The sequence below is a fragment of the Tenebrio molitor genome, chromosome 6, assembly GCF_963966145.1.
Source record: "Tenebrio molitor chromosome 6, icTenMoli1.1, whole genome shotgun sequence".
Lineage (NCBI taxonomy): Eukaryota > Metazoa > Arthropoda > Insecta > Coleoptera > Tenebrionidae > Tenebrio > Tenebrio molitor.
Window position 1 is genome coordinate 8,432,361 of NC_091051.1, and position 22,655 is coordinate 8,455,015.

At 35.7% G+C, this 22,655-nt stretch overlaps 2 protein-coding genes across 2 annotated transcripts; both read right to left on the reverse strand.

Annotated features, from left to right (window-relative positions):
• Window positions 1–13,769: 13,769 nt before the first annotated feature.
• LOC138133129 (odorant receptor 43a-like) lies at window positions 13,770–15,164 on the reverse strand. Its single transcript, XM_069050934.1, has 5 exons — window positions 14,925–15,164; window positions 14,391–14,875; window positions 14,084–14,186; window positions 13,875–14,033; window positions 13,770–13,820 (listed from the first exon to the last, which is right to left on the reverse strand). Exons 1-5 carry the CDS (start codon window positions 15,162–15,164, stop codon window positions 13,770–13,772), a joined length of 1,038 nt encoding a protein of 345 aa, XP_068907035.1.
• A 2,510-nt stretch (window positions 15,165–17,674) lies between these two features.
• LOC138133130 (odorant receptor 82a-like) lies at window positions 17,675–19,288 on the reverse strand. Its single transcript, XM_069050935.1, has 6 exons — window positions 19,073–19,288; window positions 18,543–19,024; window positions 18,396–18,497; window positions 17,984–18,086; window positions 17,772–17,930; window positions 17,675–17,725 (listed from the first exon to the last, which is right to left on the reverse strand). The coding sequence occupies exons 1-6, from the start codon at window positions 19,286–19,288 to the stop codon at window positions 17,675–17,677; spliced, it is 1,113 nt and encodes a 370-aa protein (XP_068907036.1).
• Window positions 19,289–22,655: the final 3,367 nt, after the last annotated feature.

Below are 22,655 nucleotides of genomic sequence, written 5' to 3' on the forward strand. Positions count from 1 at the left end.
AAAGATGAACCGCAACGGTCAATTGTTTAATTCGGGTTAAATTGAACGGCATTTGGTAGTTTTTAATGGAACAGGCACGAGTTATAATAAATATTATGACCCCACTTCCTTTCCAGCCACTCGCTTAATTGGGTAAGTAAAGAAACAACCATAAAAAATAAAACAAAGCGTTTACGTCATTAAATAACACGAACACAGGATTTGAACTCGCGGCCAGAGGTCAACCGGTCCCACTTCCTATTTCGAGCGATCGACCGATCGGCGGAAACAGAAGAAACGAAGAGTTCCAGGGCAGGTGAGTCAAGCTCCGAGCTTCTGGGAAGCGTTGTCGCCCGATTGTTTCGCCGTTTTCGACAGATTGATGCAATGATTCACATCCGTTGTGTCGAGTAATTAATGAACTTCATAAGTTGTAAGATATTCATGAATGAACGTCGTAATACAGACTGCTTCGGCAGCTGGAGCGACCGCAACGCACTCGATTATCTCATTAAAGTGTTAAAGAGTTCAAAATGTTTACTCGCCCATTCATCAGCTGGCCACGTCAAACAGTCCGTCTTCGAAAAAATTACACAAAACACGATTTCATCTCAGAAGTCGATGATTTCCCGAAACACAGAACAGGTAGGACTCCCGGTGGTCGAGGAATGACGTTTTGATTTATCACCGCATTTTCTCCTGAAGAAGGCGAAAGATCGATTAGCGGGCCAGAGCGAGTTTAACATTTTTGCCGATTGTCGAGGGCAAATGTGGCCGATGGTCGGTACACGTGTTTGTTTGTCATAAAGGAGATGGACAAACGAGGCAGGATGTAGGGAATGATAATGTGAAGTCAACAGCGCAATTCAGGACCAATTGAGGAGATACTTGAGATCCCGGACACGTCTGCAGATGATTGCCTCATTTATAACTAAATTTACATCCAGAATTCAAGCGGTTGTAGCTGCAAACAACCAAATAAAATTTATACACACATTCGTTATCGCGTATAGAGTGTCAAACTTTACCTTTTTTAACCGTCAAATGAACAATCTCACATGCCTTTGATTGGCCGCTTTCTAAAGACGTTTTAGAGAGCCGCTTGATTGATTCATGCTTTGAATAGGTTGCGTTTGTTTATCTGATCTCTACGCTATTAAAGTAATGTTATTACATTGCGGCTTGTGTTTTGTGTTGCTGTGCTTAAAAACCTTTCCCCTTGACGTTTGAACGATCGTTCCAAAAAGCCTTTTTGTTCGCATTAATCGCACCAGTTAACTAAATGCACCTTAACAAATTTCATATTGTGTCAAACTTCGAGACAAATAACAAAGTGCTTATCATACAAAAAATAACCTTTCAGATTGCTTGATGTCTTGTCCTATTTTGTCAGGAAATTACGGCGATTATCTACCGATACTGCCTGCAGATATTTTATCAATATTTTTAAATATTGATAAAGTAACCCGTTTTTTCTAAGTACATGTGTATGAACAGCTGCATTTTCACCAGGTTGTATCATCTAAATGATTATTTTGTGTTCACTGTTGGAGTAAATTTTAAACCATAATAAACAAATAAATAAAATATAAAACAATAAATAAGCAAAACATTTTGATTAAAATAGTTTTAAGGGTGTTGTAGAGTCGATTGTGAATGAACCACTCGTCTTAAAAACAATAATTTTTCAAACTGCAGATTAAAAACACAAACAACGCAAAAAGTGAGGTTAGAGGTTAATTTTCAAAATAACATTGGGCCGTATCACGACATCGTTATTAAAGTTGCTGTTAACAAGAGTCGTGATTAAAGTAAACATAAAACGATATAGATTTATGCAATTATAACCTGCCAGAAAGAGATGCATTCGTCACCAAGGTAATTGGAGTCATGATTAAATTTAATAAGAGTGTCGTGGTACGGCACTGCGTATGCGGTGAGAATGACTCGAATCTGCTGCACCTCATTTCCTTTGAAGAAACAATATTATTTTATCTTGTTTTTTCGTGGGGTTGGTTTAAAGAAAAGAGAGTTATTTCTGTGGAGTGTAGTAGGTAACATTGATACAAGTAGGTCCTCGAAGTGCTCCGATGCATTTATAGGGTGCATCCTCCCGCTTTGTCCTTTGTTGTGTCACGTCCGTGATGTCCGCAAATCTGATCTGCGAGTAAAAAGCTGGAACAAAGGACACGTGCCTTAGTTTAAATAAACATTTAATAAGCGCACTCCGTTGTTGAGTTACATGTCGGAATAAAACTCTTCATGCATGCCTTGTCAACTCATCATCAACAGCGTCGATCGCCGATTAAGCTGCGAAAGGAAAAAATTGTCCCTCCACATGTACGTGCCTTCTTCTATACCCGTGAACCGATTTATCCGTTACGGTTAAGGCACCTCGCCACAATGGATCCTAAATATGATTTATGAAATATTTTATTTGAGGCAACAACGGCCGCTACCCCAAACAAAACCAAACACATTGAGATGTCTTATTTGGGGGATGTTTTACATGCGTACACCCTGTGAACATAAGGTTACATACGTTGCGGCACCCCTGGCGGTTTCGCAGCTTTGTCACGCTGCGGTGGTGAGAATAATGTTACGATAAATCACGGCTTAATGGAAAGATTTAATTGCAGAATGTACACACATTATAACAGCGTTTTAATGTAGCCAAATTATTACTAGCTTCGTAGATTATTTAATTCGTACGATTTTTTACTAACAAATTAAAGTTAAGTTGAAGACTCGATTGTGAACGCACCGCTCGTCAGATTTCAGAGAAAAACACAAACAACGCAAAAGTAAGGTTAGATTTAACAGCTGATCTGTGGTACGTTCACAATCGACTCTTCAACGTTAACTTTGAGGATAAATTTAAACACCCAATAATTGTATACATGAGTACGAATCAATCTACGAATCGAGTTTATCTTCCCTGACTACTTGAACTTTTATTTTTTTTTTGTTATATGTGGTGCGTGTATACATACCCTTAGAGCATCCATACATGAACCATGAACGAATCTATTTTGTCAGCTTTAGATATATTTTAAGACATGATTGTCAGCACTAAATTGGGTGTCAACGTTACATTGAGATCCTTAATGGTAGATTTACATTTTAAATTAATACCATTGAAATTGTACGAAAATCTGTTGACAGCAACATCGAAAGTTTATTCAAATAAGCAAGATGATTTCTGATACGTCGACTGTAGAGAAGACTCCAAATATTTTTTAATCAACGCTAGTTGAAGTTATGTTGCGAACTTTTAATTTACATATGGGTGTTCATTTAAATTTATTCTCAAAGTAGGCGTTGAAGAGTCAGTTGTAAACTGTTTAAATCTAACCTCACTTTTTGCGTTGTTTGTGTTTTTACTCTGCAGACTGGCGAGTGGTGCGTTCACAATCGAATTTAAATGAACACCTCACCTTCTTGTTTTACTTTTTCCTGTTTTGTTCCACATCCGAATTGTGACCTCCACTTCCTTTCTTACTTCTTCACATCTCTATAATGAGTGTGTCGGGACTTCTCGGTACCACTTTGATGTCCTAACGTCTTAAATTTCGTTGCTTTCTCTGCTCTATCTTTATCCAGCAACTAGTGTATGTTTTGTTACCATTTTCTAATTGTCGCTACAATTTGAACTAAAATTTCCGGCCGTTTGTACACGCGATTTCGTGTGCATAAAATACGGACATGATTTTTTTGTAATTCAGTGAAGTGCCCTATTTGTGTCGTTGTCAAAATGGTATCGTGCGACATCCGAAACGATGATTGGCCTCATTTCTCTAGTCGGGCGTCCGTAGCGTCGCCGACGTCACGAAACTCCGGCGTCTCGTCGTGCGGTTTGTCAACTGTGCAAAACCGTCTGCTGACTGTGTTCTGTATCAATAATTACACCGATCCCGTCTCAACTGGCATCCGTGCGAATTTAATAGAGTCATAGGGTAACACAAATGAGAAACAAAAATGTCGACACGTGACAGGATAATGGAGCGACGCTCGGTGATAAAAGGACGGGCGTCGTCGAGAGCTTTTTTTATCAGTACTTGTAACGATGCTTGAATGAGCAGTTAAATGAAAATATTTAAATTCCCGAAAACGGCCAGATTAGGGACCTTTTGAAGTTAAACGGCTTAGCCGACGGACCCTCCCTCCCTGCCACATGATCTCAAACAGCTTTGGTCAGCTTGTCCAAACTCGAGCTTTTGATTCAAACATGTTTACAGTGACGGCAGGCATAAAAAGATTACAAGCAGCCGCATGGCGCAGCAATAAAGGCTTGCCTAAAGTGCGGATAAGTCCGGAGGATAAGGAGCTTACGCGGACCTCCTGGGCGACAACCTTGGATGGGACATCCGTCTTTACAAGAGTTTCTAATTACGCTTGAGTCGACCCACAATGCCACCAGAGCTTTTGGTCTCATCCGGTTAATACGTAAGTCCACTTAGGTACTCCCAAGCACCTAGCTTTTTTTTCGCTTCATTTCATAACGCAACCATCACTGGTGCCAATCAATATTCACAAGTTTTGCTCTTTTCCCGGTTCTTTTCTTGCGTATTGACGATTTAGTACTTTTGTACGTCGGCTTCGCAGTTCTGTTCCTTCGGATATTTGGCGTCGGCTACTTCCAGGGTCAAAGTCAATGCAGCTTTGTCATTTATTGGTAACGGAATATAAAGACATCAAAGTCTGTAGATGGCTACTGTGTTTCCTTGGTCGACTTTGTAGTCGCCGCTCTTATAAAGACTGCTCCGCCCAGCACCGTTTCTACTTTGGCGCTTTTACCGCTTGATTAATGGTGTTCTTTTGAAACTTCGCCATGGCTTATGCGCTTTCCGACCATAATATTTGTGCCCGGAATTTAGACATAACTTCCAGTCCCATTCAGAAAGCTAAAATGTCCGAACGGACCCCTTTCACGCAGTTGTCGAATTGCGTATTGTAAGCGAAATTAATTTTGAAAAATGATAATAAAGGACCTTCTCATCGCCGTCCTGGTCGGCTCGTTCGGTTAATTACAGGTTAGGATCCGAGTTGCAACAACTCGTGCTGCGGTAAGGCATGCAGTGTAATGATGGGGTACATCGCGAGCTTCCTGAAGATATCTTTGAGGTGGATGACGAGGCACATCGCTAGACAATACTCGCTACAACAAATTGGAAGGCTAGCGGAAACAATTCACTATGATTAACACCAATCACCTCGCTATTTCAACACTGAAATTGCAACTTGGCACCGTCCAAATCAAGGCCTCGAAAACATGCCCAGCAAACGAGCTCGATGGTCCCGCTGGGACCATCGTTCATTAGCTTTGTGGGAGACGTTTGTTACACCACTGAAACCCGTGACGTGCTCTCTAAGGTATTTCATTTGCGATGCTCCCATTGAAACCGATGCCATCCTCACGGACCAACAGAAGCCCGTGCCTAATCATGTCCAGAAAGGACTCGCTGATGTATTTATTACCAGAAATCAGTTTCACTGACGCCATTGCGCTCTCCCGATTTTCTACAGAGCTAATCGTAAAAACTCTTCAACTTTCCTGTCCTTTTGTTAGAAACACGGCCGAGTGTTTCCGATAATGCCGTTTATTCACGTACCTGCTATTTTGCGATCCTCTCGACTTTTGTGTCTTTGTTTTGGAAATCATCAAGCTTTTTGTTTAAGTACAGGAAGGTGGCTGGTGTTCTGTGCGCCTTTGTCTCAGACTCATCCTCGACTTCTCGAGGGTCATTCAGGACAGGAAATATTGAGAAGGATTCCGACGTCGTCGCCCAAAGTGATTTTGATTAAATAACTCCATTGAACAAAATTTCCATACAATACTGCTAGATTTATTGACTGGAGATAACGCGACGACAATGGACAAAAAGTTCAACTTGTCCCACGACAACAACTAGATGAGTAATTTACCTTAATTTATCCTAGCCCCACCAGGGCCGGGTCAAACTATTTTAGTCTCCGATGTCACGCGCTCTACAATCTAGTTTATTTACCGTACATTCATCCAGAAAAAGAACAATCAAAATCAACCGGTAAAATAACAATTCATTGAACAACACTGGTATTTAATTTATTTATAATAAATTCAGCTAATTTGTCAAAACCAAATTAAATAAAAAACACTAGAAGGAAAATGTTTTATGATATATTGTATGGAAAAAAATTGTAATTGTTGCTGACATAATCATAAAGATTATTTTTATTTATAGTTTTTTGATCTGCTAACGTTTCGCAGATTTATTTATTTTCGGTTGTGATGAAAAATTAAAAAAGACTCGTCTTATGTTTATTTATCTGCGAAAGTGTTTGTTAATGGCCACTGCGTGTACCAGTAGAAATAATAATTTCTTTGTGAGTAATTTCCGTCGGGAAAAAAAGTTGTTGGTAACTGGAAACAAGAGCCGGCCCTGTTGTACTAGAGATATTTTCATATTTGATGGCGGAAACAAAAGACTGAGAAATGTCACAAATTTGTATTGTCAGTGTTAAATTTCTCAAAGACGTTCGTGATTTAAGCAGAAATGCAGCAAATTGGCAATAAGAAAGTTATTTATCGTCGAACTAGAGACATAATTTATAATACGTTTGATTATATGAGAATAACTTTTCCTTTTGAACCACTGACAAAAATTGGTTTCCTTAGAATTTATTTTTTCAATCAATTTAGCGAAAATTTAAATTTACCAGACATTCCTTTTTACGGCGTTTATGAGAAATTTGACACTGACAATACATTTTTGTGACATTTCTCAGTCTTTTGTTTCCGCCACCAAATATGAAAATACCTCTATTAACGAATATATTATTGAAAAGTGGTTACTTTCATCTGAAGCGAACAAAGCAATCATGAGAAAGCTCGAATAGTGCCTACTTAAATTTGAAAAAAATTCATGTATATTTGACTGAAATTGATTGTGTAATAAGTGTGCACATAAAAGAGTCGTGAGAACGCCCAAATCACTTAATACGATGTTTATCACGGTGCGGATCTGCTGGTCGACAACTTTCATGCTGAGCTTTCGGCAATAGAAAAAACATTGAGCTTAGGAATATGATTGAGATTGTAAAGCTGCTTGTAAATGCTTGTTGTGATTTACCCTGTGTGATATCCAACATAATGACGGGGCCACAATGGCGAAGTCTGGTGACTCTTCGGAAGCACAGCGGGAGTTCGCAGGCGATACTCGACGACCCCTCGCATTATTAAGTAGCGTTTTTTGAGGTGGCAAATTCGAAACTAAGCTCGCTTTTATTGAGGTGAGAGAGAATGAAAAAATAAAATGTGGTTGGTGGAAGCTAATTCAATGAATTTGTTAACAAATTGTAACAAATTTAATCTTGAAAGTTGAAACAACCTACTCTCGTCAAAATTGAAGGAATTAAGCTCTGCGCAAAAATTTGTATACTTTTTGAAAGATCATGTGACAAGTAGTACAGATCGAGCACAAAGTAAGGACTTTAGAACTGACACTCAATTCTAATATTTTGTGAATCTAATGAGTAGAGAAATATTTTTCGCCTCTATACATATATTGGGTGTTTATTTAATTTCTCCTCAAAGTTGGTGGCTGAAGAGTCGATTGTGAACACCACTCGTCAGTCTGCAGTGTAAAAACACAAACAGCGCAAAAAGTTAGGTTAGATTTAAACAGCTTATGCCTGATCTGCAATCCGTGGTGCGTTCACAGTCGACCCTTCAACGCCTACTAAATTTAAAATAATTAGAAATTAGAAATATTTTCGAAATATGTATGTTTGGTCTTTGTTTTCTGATCTGTATCTAATCGTTTCACATTGTAATTTTAAGTTTATTTCCGATGAAAAATGTTTGTATAAGTGTAGATTTTGAATTTCTAAATCTCTGTTCCATCAGAAAGTGATTGGTCAGAATTATTTTTGAATGTTCACACTTTGGATAAACTGTCAAAATCAACGCTCACTCAGATTGTACGTTTTGAAAATTTTCGGAATAATATGGATTTTTTTTTCCTCATGAACTAGTTGCACGTGACTGGTGTAAAAATTGCGGTGTTACGTAAAAAATTCCATTAGTTTGATGAGTCACATTTAGTGTCGCATCAAAGAAGGCACGTCAACATTTATTTAATGTCTAATTGACCCGCAGGCCAACAGGCCCAAGGCACTACACCTACATATCATTAATGGCGGCGACAATGAGCACTCTCACCGCCAGCCATTTATAGAACGTCTCGAAAAAAGGAATCGATCAAAGCGATCAGAGAATCGTGAGAATTAATCGTCGATCGATTAAACGCGTGAAGGGTGCCTATTAATTTTTTGTGAACGGAATGGAATAAACAGATCCAATTGAACCAAACGAGTTAAAGTCCAGTTAAAAGCTCTAATTGAGTGTAGGTAGTCCGAGATATGGGAATGTGTCTATCTGTCAGAGGTCAATATTTGTATACAATGTGACCCACACGTCGTTTCCGTGGGATTCGTCGTGCCCTAACTCACTAACTCGCTTTATTATTTCTTAAATAGTTAATTGGCCGATGTAATTTTAGATGCGTAACTCATCCAAGTCCCTTTTTAGCGCAAATCGCAATTCATATCGGATTCTGGAGCGTGGGTATCTTCAGAAAAACGAACCGACGACTCCCGGAGCCGGCTTTAATGAGGTGTCGGATTATAAATATTAGTCCGGTTGACGGATTTCAAGTTGTTATGACGAGGACAGTCAACCGTCACGTCGACGCACACACCTGCGTCCTACACGGGGTTTCTTCTAAATTTAAGCCCCAGATATTCCATAATCCCCATTCAACAGGCGATACAAATAACTTAAAAAACGACCGAGAAAAAGAATCACACAAACGCGCATCACAAATTAACTCATTCATCTACAAATTCTGACGACGTAACTACGATTTTTTTAATTTGTGAACAAAATCTGTACGGTTCCGGCTACAAAAGCGCATCGATATTATTACAAATTGTTTGGGTATTGTGTCACAACAATAGTAACTGTGGCGAGTCGGATGGGTTGAGTTTGTGAAGTGTAGGCTGAGATGGGTGCGAACGAGATGGTCCACTGGAGGAGGGTTAACTACCCTGGCAATGGCACCAGTGCTCGAACACAGCTGCCAAATCCTGCTATTTATTAAACATACGTGTTAATCTCGGGCAATACCACATAAACCATTTCAATGTGGTCTCTATGGATAGGGATTGTAAGGATAATATGATGAGTGATTTGTAACCCATGGTTACAATATCTCCATTATTGTGTCTGAGACCGCTTTTGTGATTTCATTGAGCGGTCACATTTGGATTAGAAGTGATTTATTTGGCCGGATGATGATTAGGACCTATTGTAGTGATGGCAATTTTTTACTCATTAACGCCGTTCGTACGCCGTGTTTACATCAACCATCACATGTCCTTATTTCGAGTTAACAAGACCAATTTATTGCCAGAGCTCTATGAATTAGTAAAGTGCATTCGATTAATGCATTAAGAAATCACACTGTAATGCAAACACTATACAAAACTTAAAACATAAAACATAAAACATAAAACATAAAACATAAAACGTAAAACGTAAAACATAAAACATAAAACATAAAAACATAAAACTTAAAACATAAAATGCATAAATACATTTTTCTTGTAATTTGAGTAATTTCTTTTATTTAATTTTTAATTTTTCTCGACGCGGTGTCACTTTCTCCAGCTTGTCAACTTTTTTACGTCAAAAATTTAATTAAGTCGCAGTTAGAGCAAAATTTTTCTCAACCTTGGGAGACAAGATTTTAATTTATATTAAAATTAATGATTCGACATTTTTCTCAACTCTCAGGCCAGAGACGTAATAAATTAGCCATATAAATTTATTTATGCAAAAATCTGTGCGAATGAACTCGCTATAATTTTTTTAATTTAACCCAGAGACACGGGGTGTTTCGCTACTCAAGAAATCTTCACATTTCTTTCCCGGGGTCGATGCGTACGCACATTTCCCACAGATGCTTCAGAAATCGAATTAATTAGTAGCACCAAAACCAAAAATATTTATATGAATTACGGGTAGCATCGCTGACCGCATGTTTGTAGATAATATCTGCCGCTGAGATAGCTGTCAATTACGGTACCATGGACTTTGCAGGTATACCATAGCCGTCCGTCTGTCCATGTATCCGTCCGTCAATAATCGTTTATTACGGTCGACGACCAAACCTAATCAGACTGTTTTAGTCTCGGACATTTTCCGATATAAAAATGAAGGATGGCATGTTTGATTACTTAAAAGCGCCGATTAAGTCTTTTATCTTCGGTAAATAAACAGGAGTGCGTTTGAAGCGTAAAGCGGGATTATTTTGGCACACTATAAACACTTAGTAGAACAAGAAACCATCAAAGATGTTTCCTACTATCAATAAATATTTTAATTCCTTTGAAAACGTAAATAGATAAGCAAATGTAACACGTTTCCGTTCCACTGATACACCAAAATAAAATCATAGGAAACGCTCTAAACTAAACCAATTAATAGAGAAACGACCAAGATGGGATTCTAGGTGGGAATCGTACCAATTCTTCCTCAAAAAACGTTATGGCCTCTCTGGTTTAGGTGTTGGTGCTTCGCAGTCCCTCAACAACCCTCATCATCATTAGGTACTACCTGTACAAATATATCTTGTCCTATTATTCTTTATTTGCAAACTCAAGACTAAAAAAGGATTAGAAACCACTCACTCTGTAGGTGGTAAATACAACATTTGTATTTGTGGAATAGAAAGCTTCTCACCTAAGCTAAATCAATACTAACTATAGTTGTAGGAACTTTTCTAGAAATGGATAATAAAAACTAACTTTCCATATAATAGTTATTTGTATATCTAGGCTGCGAAATCATTTATTAACGTACCAAGAGAAAAATAGTCGCCGAGGGCACTTGCGGCCGAGGCAATACAATCTCGAGGATGTTAAAAGATTTCGCGGCCAAAGTGACACAACATTTTTAATTATTATAAAATGAACAAGTAAAATTACTTCACTGTCAATAAAAACATACATATAAATTCGGCTTACATGTTGCTACAGAAATGGCATAAATAAAACAGTTTATTTTGTAAATAATCGTAAAATGATTTGTATTACATATTAAAATGACGTTTATTTTACCGACCGTCGTTACGAGCAACTGCCGTGAAATTGAATTTCGCGGCTTATTTTAGGTACGCGAAATGCTCGTTTCGCGTACGGTTGCACAAAAAATAGATTAAAATCAGTCTGAATCAGAAATCTGAAGGTTAAAGTGTGACATCTGTTAATATGTTTATTGGTCTCCAATTAGTTCTTGTGCAATGTGCAAATGTTCTGCGTATTCAGTTGGCGAATAGAAAACCTATTGAAGTAATAATAGAACAAGTTTGTGACGGAGTGGTTGGGCGAATGAAGCAGAAATCTTTCGAGAAGTCAATTGGTGTGAATTTTCCGTGGAAGCTTTAAGTTTCCCAGGACTCTCGAAATGTGGATCAGCGGGTAATTGTGGCTCAGCTGTTCGATGGCGGCAGCTGTTTTGATTGAACCCGTGTAAAAAGTAATTAAGACGTGCAGTCAACATTATCCAAAGAGTTACGGCCCTAAATACCGTCGCCGCTTATATTTATACATACAAACTACTAATTAGTTTACCTGCACCGCTACAGTCCGGCCCTGAACAGGTCCCATTTGGGCATATAAATATTTTTAATAAATTAATACACCGTGAATTTAAATATTTAACGCGGCATGTATATTAAACAACCAACAAATTACCGACGTTAACGTCTCTTCGGGTTAATAAAGGTTCGAATTTACGGGCGACACGTTAATATAGTTATCTTTTTTATTGTTTTGATAATTCCGGCCAAGTCCTTTCGCCTTTAAATTCGGAGAGGCTCGGATCGATTTGAAAAATTTTTAATCACCAACACCAACAAACCTCAAAACATTCCGACAAAAATGCCGCAAACATAAATAAGCATTCTGAAAGAGGCATACAATAACACAGATGCGGACGGAGCTTCCATTATAATATTCGAGGATTTAATGATTTGTGCATCGGTGGTAAGCCGTGCAATTAACTCAGGTGATGGGTAATGATTTGTAAAAAGCGGCGTATGAAATGTCGGCACTTATTAAGACGGAATCCTTTAAACTCCAAGTGGCAACAAAAAGGATGAGTATTATAAGATCAAAGGAGCCGATGTTGTACATGAATGAAACGTAAACAAACATGATAACGTTTGTGTATACAATTTAAATATTCGTGACCCATGATTGAGATTCACAAGGAAACGTGGCCGTGAAGTCCCTTCCGATGAATTAATACGAAAATAAATACGAAAAAGTTGCACCAACACAATAAACACAACTCCCAATGAAAAACAAACACGATATCCTTCTTCCTCCGTTGGATCAATCGCGATCAGGACGACGACGACAAATCACCTCCACGTCCCGGATGATTTACGACACGCAAACAAGAATCCTCTCTATTATCACCGATAATGCGCTTGTTGTATCTCTCGAACAATGCCACACTAAAAACATTATCTCGAATTTTACAGACGGAAGAACTTCCACATCATTTTGTGCCAAATCGCTTCTACGCTGGGTAAAACTTTATGGTTGTTTTGTTAATACCCCTGTTGGAGACCAGTAGCTCAATGTCCCTGTTGGTTACATGTTAGACCGTAAAGCAATTTAACTTGAAAAATTTACAGCCACTCTCGTTTTCCCAGAATCTTACACTATTTCCCATCTTCACTTTTCACTCGGACCTGACGAATTAGGCACACCTTCAATGACGTTTTGTCTCTCAATCCATAACATGTGATTGGTTGCACCAAGACGGAATACCGAGTGTCTTCTCCAAAAGAAATCGATTATGTGTTTCGCATCTGCACAAAACGAGGCAATAAAAGTATCACTTGATGACAATGATGAATTTCCAAGAGAGTCACGGAAGGAATGTCCGTTTCTCGAGGTTGCTTTTTGTCCAAACTCTAACAATCGGGGTTTTCACTTCTTTAAGAAATTTTATTGTTTAGAAAAATACAGAAGCAAAATACAATTTTTTACCTAAAGTACTAAATTAACCTAGATACTGTGTAACTAATCCTTCTAATAGCACCAGATCTATCTATAATTATTAAGCACTCCTAGAAGCAAAATTCATAACTAAAACAAAAAGAAAACTATTGTAAAAACGTTTTAGATGTGGATTGTCAAACTCAAGGTCGCGTTTAGTTACTTTTCCTGGTAGTGCCAACTTAACGACAAGTCGCCAATCCACATCTATAACGTTCCGACTGTAGATATTGCACCAAACACTTAATTTATATATTATTTACATTGCTATAGATTAATTTTTTCGAAAAAAATTAATAGATTAAGTGACTTGTTAAAAAAAAAAAGCCATATGAATATACTGTATGTTTAAAAAAATTCGTAGCTAAGAGAGGCCGCGAAAAATAAAAGATTTGAAAAGTTATGGCTTAATCATTTAACTTTATATGTCATTATTACAATAATTAACGAAAATCCAAAATGGTTTTGGCTTGAAAACGGTTCCTATATGAATGAGTCACCGTTACCAACATTTGACCATGTAGCCATTTTATAGGTACGGCCCATTAGCACTGTTTGCAAATTCAAAATTAAGTTATGTGAATCTTAGACTGGTTATGTGTGGTAGTGTTCACAGCTGCTCTTGACCATAATTTTTTGAGACATGCTGTATAATGTAGGATGATTTATTTTCCTTAAGTCATCCCTCCTAATATAGTTGCAATAGAATAAGCAAGGCGACAGAGCTGAAAGAAACAAATTTACAGAAATTTTTGTAATTTTTTTAATGACCTTCTTACCACGACGTATTCGTTACGGTTGACATGTAGCATCCCTCCTCCAGTAATACTCAAAGGTTCTTGAGATTTCATCAGCATAAAAAGGATGTGTTTACGCACTTTCAAACTGTCGGTAGCTTCCCAATTGATGTTGTAAATTTCACCAGAGAGATTTTCGGCCTAGGCAGGAAAAATTTGGAAATACATATTCGAATCTAATCGTTACTCACCTCAATTTCTATGTTACTTGTGATAATAAAGTAGAGACCAACTTGGAACAACATACCAACTAAATAGCAAATGCTTTTGACAGAGTCACCAAAGCTGGGTGATCTGGAAAAGAGAAATAGTTTCAGAAAGAATAAATAGGTTTTTTTTTTGCTTGCCTGAATAAGATAATGTAACTGTGCATGGAAGCACAAGCGACAGTCACGACATAAAGCACGATAAAATAGAAGGAAAAGATTGTGTTGATTTTCCCATGAAACCTAAAAATTAAATTGGACAAATTTCAATATCAAAAAAGAAAATTGTTACCTCAGTAGAAATTCGTGATGTTGGGTGCATTGAATAATTTTTGTCAAAGCTTTTTGATTGGAACCTTCACCGAATTTGACAGTTTTGATCATGTCTTGCAAAAGGATAAATTGTATTCGAAGATCTGTACAAATCAGGAGATAGAAACTGTCTATGGACAAAAGTACGTACATGATTTCTAACATAACCAACACTTCGATCGCGTAAATAAGTCCCGTTAAGAGTTTATCGTCGGGGGTCCAACATATCAAAGGTACTACCTTTTTCTCGTCAAAAATCGTGGTGAGACAAAAGAGAATGACAGTCACCACACCTCCAGAAACCACAATTTTGATGATTCTAGTACAAATTATCATTTTCTTCTGAAGAGTGCCTCCATACTCCACACCAAACATATTGTAATCCCAAAAACATGCCTCCCGATCTTTTATTACTTCTTTGATTAAATTCCCGTGGACGAACATCACGTACTTTCTGGACAACAACTGGAAATGACAAGTTAACATTTAGTTGTTTGGCTAGTTTTAACAATACGTGTGCACAGGTTGTTAAGGATTCGAACACCTCCGCAATCAAGAGAATGTCGCGTTTTTCATCCCAGAATTTACGAACGACTAGATAAACCAAGAAGAAAGTTATTGGTAGGAAAATACAAATCGAGATGAATTTTCTGTAAAGTCTGCTGGTCGAGCTCAAGCCGCTTCCTTCGAGGAAGCCGACTGGAAAGTCTAAATAGTTTCTCTTCTTGGCTGACATTTTGAGATCTGAACTCATTGTTAATAGAGACGCGGTTTTAAAGCTAATCAGAAATGTTATCATTATTTAATCGACGAATTTTCGGGGAACTCGAGCAATTTCATATGTACCGAGAGAATTAATGAGTGTTAAAGTTAAATAATCAAAGAACGTTAATGAGAAAGGGTGCGTACGTACACATTTACTCTTAGAAATATTTATTACTTTAGAAGTTTACTGAAATTTGGAACGATTATTTCGAATGATTATTTCAGAGGTTTTAATTTAAATCAATAAATTTATTGAAGTTTTTTTGTTATACGCATTTTTTAAGGGATTTCTTGGCAATGAACTAGATATTTTTTCTCAAAATTAGTTAAATTTTAAGTAACTAATTTGGTTCAGTGAAAATGAAGGAAAACGTGCTTCGTTTGGTTTAATACGTATAAAGAGAAATTGTCGTAAAAAAGTCTTGTAGAGTTAATATCATTTAAACCTGATTTAAATTAATATAATAAGTTAACATTAGTTACTGTTTTACTTCTGTAAAAGTGAAATGACAAGGCCAATTCCACGAAATGGTATGATTGAGCGCGTTACAAATAATAAACAAATATGATGGAGTAGTCGAAAGTAAAATAAACAGAATTTCTTCGAAATTTTTGTTTCACAATGACGTTTGCTAATATTTATTTACCTGTTTTATTCGCGTTGACTTCAAAATGATCTTGTATTTACAGTTTCGGAACTAATCTTCGATTAGTTGAAAACAAGAGTCAAACATCGAGAATAGATTATTACGTTTATGGCGTTCCACACGAAATACACATTAAATTTCAGTAATTCTTGGTCTGACTCGATATTTTGAAAAGGCTTACTGATCCTGCTTCATTATTAATGATCTACCCACGATAACAACTTTGTAGGAAACGCCATGTAATTATGACATAATTGAGCAGTTTCCAAAGTAATTCTGTATAATGTTAAGGAAGCGACTAATAAAAGTCACAAATAATTAAAAACAGTTAACAAAGTCGCCGCATTTATAATTTTTTATTGAAATTATTTAAAGTGGACAATTAGAGAACAGGAAATTGTGTCAGGACCGAAGTCATACCTGTAATGCAGATGTTAAATTTGGGTCTCAAAATAAGGTTTTTATTGAAGCACAGGTCGAAATGATTGGTTGACTGAAAGTGCTTAAATTGCTGCAAATCTGACTCTAAATTAAAACTAAATCCGTAAATATCAATTAAAGTAAATGGAGAATAGAGTTTATTAATTGTATGTAATAAAGCTCGAGCTCTAATACCTAATGCTTACATAGTAGTAATTCATTGAAAATTTAACACAAAATTAAATAAATATCGAATTCTTAAAATTTGTTTAAATTCGGGGAATTATAAATATAATTGCAATTTTGAAAAATTAAAATTACTACTAGATGACATTTAGTGTATAAGAATATAGATTGAAAGCATTCCGGTTTCTCGGCAGGTTTATGCACTCCTCAAGACCTGATCTACCAACATCTTAATCAAGAAATCTTGATTAAAAATCCGTTACTTTGCTACATTGAAAGGGACTAGCAAGTAAATGATAATCACTTCCAGCGGATTACATCCAGCACTTATTTAGATAATTTTATTTTTTTATGAATATAATCAAGTGTCACATGATCCCTTTTCAATCGTTTCAGTTGGCTGTAAGAGGTTATCACATTGATGATAAATAACAAAAGAAAATATCACTTTTATCAAATTTGACAGCTAAAATGCATTCACGTTGTTTTGGCATAATGGGAGCATAATTTTGCATTTAATTTGGTAGTAAAGCTCCCTGTTGAATTAGGTTATGTTTTTCTAAGTTTGAGGTTATAAATAGAGTCAATGTCTAGTACATTGTTGTTAATTTTTGCTAGTTTGCAGTAGAAAAATACTCATCACACTTCTTATATTATAGATGAGAAAATGCAGATCTAAGATATTTTTATACTTACGTTCCATTTGTTAAACTTCATTATTACTTACGACTTCCATACTTGAAATTTTTAAATTATTAATTCGAAGGCAGTATTTTAAATTATCGCAATTTACCCGAGTCACGTTTATAAATAAATAGAGAACTTTAAATCGTTTGCATTTACATTTTGCTAATACCTGAATCGAATATTGATGCAGACTAGAATCCCTAAGTGGTTAAGTAAAAAGAAACTTATAATTACAACATAATTACACACTTTCCGCAGAAGTGAACTCAAGTGTGCTGCATATTATATGAGAGAAAAATGCCAAATGTCTGCAACAATTTAAGATCTACAACGCAATTCCTTGAACTGGTAAAAGACAGGAGACAGGTTTGTAATAATTGTTTTTGATGTAAACGTAAAAGCGTCTGTTTAAAATACCAAAGACTTTTTCATGTTCATTTATTTATTTGCAAGAAACTAAACTACAACTGTAAGATGCATAAATATTCTTATACTCTACTATAGTGTTTGTTATATAATTTGGTTCATTTCAGTTTCTGGTCTTCCCTTGTCTTCTAAATTATTTCAACCCACCTAGTATTGTAGCAATAGTAAATCCCAAACGAAGTATCTGCAACAGCACAAATCAGCTGATTTTTTTCCAGTACAAATCATACCGCAAGATATTCTGGTCTGTTGATGTGCAACATTCCTGCCCCCAAGAGATTCAAGGATTCCTGGGATTTCATCAACATGAACAGAAGATGTTTTCCGATTTTGTTATTGGTGTTGGCTTCCCAATTTGTTGAATAAATTTCAAGTGAATAGTTTTCAGCCTAACCAAAATGCATGCAATTAACAATTTGCTAAGCAATTAAGAGATGTAAACCTCTATTTCTACGTTGCTTGCAGGTATGAAGTATAAGGCAACTTGAAGCATAACAGTGAAGAAGTAGACTACACTCTTCAAAGCTGCATCAAAACTAGGTGACCTAACAAAAATTATTTAAAAATCAAGAATGTGAAGATGTTTGTTGTGTAATGAGAATGACTGTTATGTTTCTATACTTCTATTCATTATAAATGATTGTCCCAGTTGGCGTTGAAAATCCACACAAATTTTGAATGTGCCACCAGCCTCGCAACGTTAGACAAACTAGTAAACAGATTTCCACTACCGCCGGTAGCGCCACCTATCGGCGATACTAGTCTCACTCTTGTTATGAGGCTTGCGGCACATTCAACTGCGTTACCAACGCCTACTGTGATGGGACAATCATTTATAATGCTCCTGTACTAGCCTGTATATGGTAAGATAGGCTTGAATGGACACAGCGGTCACTGTGATAGTATACTGTAGTATAAAATATTCAGAGTAGACCTTATTTAGCTTTTGGTGTAGTCTGAAATAGGAGGTTATTAAGGCAAAACATAAATTTTCTTAAAACCTCAGCAGCGATCTGTGATGTTGAGCACATCTAACTAATTTTTGTGAACATTCGCTGTCATCATCTGCTCCAAACCGAATCGATTTGATTAATTCCCGCATTAGTGTAAATTGTGTTTCCAAATTCATACAATTTAGAAGATAAAAGCTGTCCAAGGCCACGACGTAATAGAGTGTTTCCAATAAAATTATAACTTCCGAAATAAAAATAATTTCAGAGGCCCATTTATAATTTGGTACAAAGCACGTCAAAGGCACTAATTTTTTATCATCAATTAGTGCGGTAACGCACATGAGAGTGATGGTTCCGGTGGAACAAAAGGCCAAAGCTTTTGTCATTTTTATGCACAACTTCATTTTCCTTCGAAGCTCAGTTTCGATTTTATCCCCAAACAAATTGTACTCCCAATTTTGACACCAGTCCCTCATAACTTCTTCAATTAGATTTCCGTGCAGCAGAAGCAGGTATTTTCTGACAGTTAACTGAAAATAAAAATTAACCTGGGATTAACAAGAACAAAGGATTTTCACCTGGCCATACGTCGACAGAGATTCGAATGCCTCGGCTATGAGCAAAATGTCTCCTTTAGCTCTGGCAAACTGATACACCACAAGAAAATTTAGAACCAAGCACACAGGTAAGAAAACAAGAAGAGAAAGTAACTTCTTGCACAAACTGCTGGTCGGAACTAAACCTGTACCTTCCAAAAATTTTCTAGAAAACTTGAGATAATCCGTGCTTGACATTTTTATGGTGGTTTCTGTTCGACTTTTCAAATCGAATGAATCAGTTGTGTTGGTGAGCAATGTTCAAGTTTTGTGAGCTGGGCTGATATAATTATACGATAGTTGGAGGGTTTGCATATTGAATGAGGAAAAAATGATAAATATGGTGTAGCGTTGGACAAGTTGAAAAGGGTGGCTTTTAAAAGTAGAACATTTCATACCTCAACACGTAACAATTTACTTATAACAAAAGACTAATGTTTTTAAGAATATATCACAATGATTTTTTTTCAGTAGTGCTTGAGAGGATAATTAATGTGATCGTTTTGTTCGTATGGCATTTTGTTATAAATAAATAATTATTTCAAGAGGTGGCATCATAGATGAAGTAGTTAGAAAGTAAAATATGTACTACTAATTTTTATTTTATAAAATAACGAATAGTTGGTAAGAAATGAGTTTTGAAATGAGAGTGTTACAAATTATTATTATTATATTTATATCTAGATCATTTATTACTGTTAAATATGGTTCTCTTTACTCTCGCAATGCATAAATTTATTGAAATTTGCTAAGAATTTTTCTTTGAGGTTTTCTTAAATTATTTATAAATTATAGCACACGGTTAATTACTTACAGTGTTCAATATAACCATGTATGTCTCTATTCATCTGAACAACTCCAAGGATCATTTAACTTTATATTATTTGCATGAAGTAAATGTAATAATTCAAAGTAATTCATTCGCAGTCGACTGAGTACAGTATTCTCTCTGTTACTCCATATTAGTATAAGTTCTATATTTGTACAGAAAACTACATATAAATTACGAAATTTTAGAAGTACTCATATGACTTACTTTCACTTTATGACTTAATTACCACGTTTGTTCATAGTACCTAAGTAACATATAATTTAAAAAACATTTTTTTTTGTTCGACACTGTCAGAATTTGAGAATTTTCTCCTATGTGAACGGATTTTGATAAATGTCACAACTTGTCAAAACGAAACGTCAAGCTAATTTTAAAGGTTTTAAGCGATTTGGAGTCTTGTCGAAAAAAAAACGTTGTATTTAACTCGTTCGTGTGTAAATTGGGTCTTTTTTGGCACTCGTGGGCCTTTAAAACGCTCGTTTGACTCGCGTTTTAAAATGGCCCACGCGTGCCAAAAAAACCCAATTTACATAGAAAGTCGTCAAATAAACTACTATTTTGGTCATAAGGGTAAACAAAAATGCAGAAATGCAAATTTGGTGAAGTATATTTCATTGCAAAAACGAAAAAAAGAATTTCTTATCGAATAATCTACGAGCACAGCATTCAAGCTCTATTTTAAGCAGCTGAAATCGTCACCAGATGTCGCACAAGAACGGAAACATGCCTTAGAAACATGTAATCATTGCACATAGCACAAGTAGTTTGTTCACACAACACACAAATAAATACTATTTTCGACAAAGAATTATGAAAGTAACATCATAGAAAGTAGTACACATTAAATTGGAAATTATTCCTGATTTGGTAAAGACTCGAAGTAATTAATTTGTTATTATACATTACTTTTCAGTAGAGATACATTTTTTAAAGCAATAAACAAGCACAGTATCAATGGGTGTATTTTTTTAAAGATGTAAAAATGTACAATCAAAAAGTAGACAAGAAGTTTTCGACTGCTCGGTTCAGCTTCCAGTTTTTCGATTTTGGTTGGCAGCTGCCTACGACTGTATTCTCGGTTGCGTAGCTGAATGCAAAAAAAAATGAGAAGAAGTTTTCGGTATTAGAAAAGCCAATTTATACCTATAATAACATTTTGAGGAAAAACAATTACAGGAAATTGTTTTTGTCTACTTTTTTTTTGCATTCGACTGTACATGATTAACTAAGAACATAGTTACAAATATGTATTATATTTATTGAAACATATCGTTATGATTTTTAAAGAGGCGCAATTTTTTTTTTTTAGAGTAATTTGGCATAAGAGAAGAGAACGTACCTGACACAATTTCTTTAAAATAAAATGTGAGTGAGGTTTGAAGAATACCTACTGTTGTAGGTATTGTGGTATTTAACCAACGAAGCAGTTTAATATTAGAAACCAGCTTCAATTCTTCTATTTCAAATATAAATTTGCAACAGGAGTTATGAGTCTTGTCAGAATAATCTAAACAACGTTTGTGTTCGAGACTGCAATATTTTAAATTTGAAATTACAACGCACATTGACCGTCAAGAATACTTTGTAAATATCAGGCAGATTTATCTACATTATTATTATTTAGTTTAAGTATAATAACAAATTTGAGTTTATTTTCGAATATCCAAATTATACTCATTTATGTATAGGTTAGTAGACGTTTTATGGTATTTGGTACAGAGTTAAAGTTGAAATGAATAGAGTGTAGAAGAAAGAGCATTTAACGTATATTAAATCAAAATTTAAAGAAAAATTAAATAATATGGGTATCCAAAATGGTGGCAAAAATTATTATTATTATTTTTTTTTATTATAGAGATGATTATTTCTTGAGAACTTCTTCAATAAATAAAATTGTCTGTCTACACTGTATAAAATATTACAAATTACGGTTTGATTTTTTTGTACGTACCTATTACATATCAATATTTTACTAGCAAAGAAGATTATCTCACCGTACTGCTAGGATGCATATTTAAAGGATGAAATCATATCTCGAGACTGAAGTGATTAAAAGATTTTAATACTCCTAGTAAAAATGTAATAAAAAAATATTTCCCCCCTATTTTCAGATGGTGAAAACGAGAGGGACCCTATTTTTGAACCCTTAGGTGTGTCGGATAAATTTAACATTAATCTAGGTAAATAAACTCACAAGAATAAATGGTAAGATCCAAGGAACGCTATAGTTATTGTGATAAGTTTCACCAATTATTATAATCAAAATTATGCACACGTTATCGAATTCCATCCAGTTTTCATGAAGCGAATTCGAATAAATTTAGCTCTGCAAGCAATCTTCTTTTTTTCATTCATTTGACGTCTAGTAAAACATTTTTAATCCCTATAGTGTTTTCTTGTGACTCTGACGGGAGCAGTTATAAAACTACAAATGATTGTCTGGTCCAGCTTACTATGAAAACTGGACAAAATTTGAATGTGCCGCTTTATATGTAAAATAAATTAGTCAAATTCTGAATATCCCATTTTTAGGTTAGGTTATTGGGTAAATCCTACCCTCACAAATTTTTCAAGTCTCTTTAGCTCTAAAACCGGACGTATTTGCAATTTATCTTGAAAAATACAGATTTTTGGTGTTTCTTAACTGTGATGAAACGAATCTAAGGAACGATAACTGGACTGAAAAGTGCGAATAAAACGCCATTAATGTCAAAAATGATAGATAATAATAAA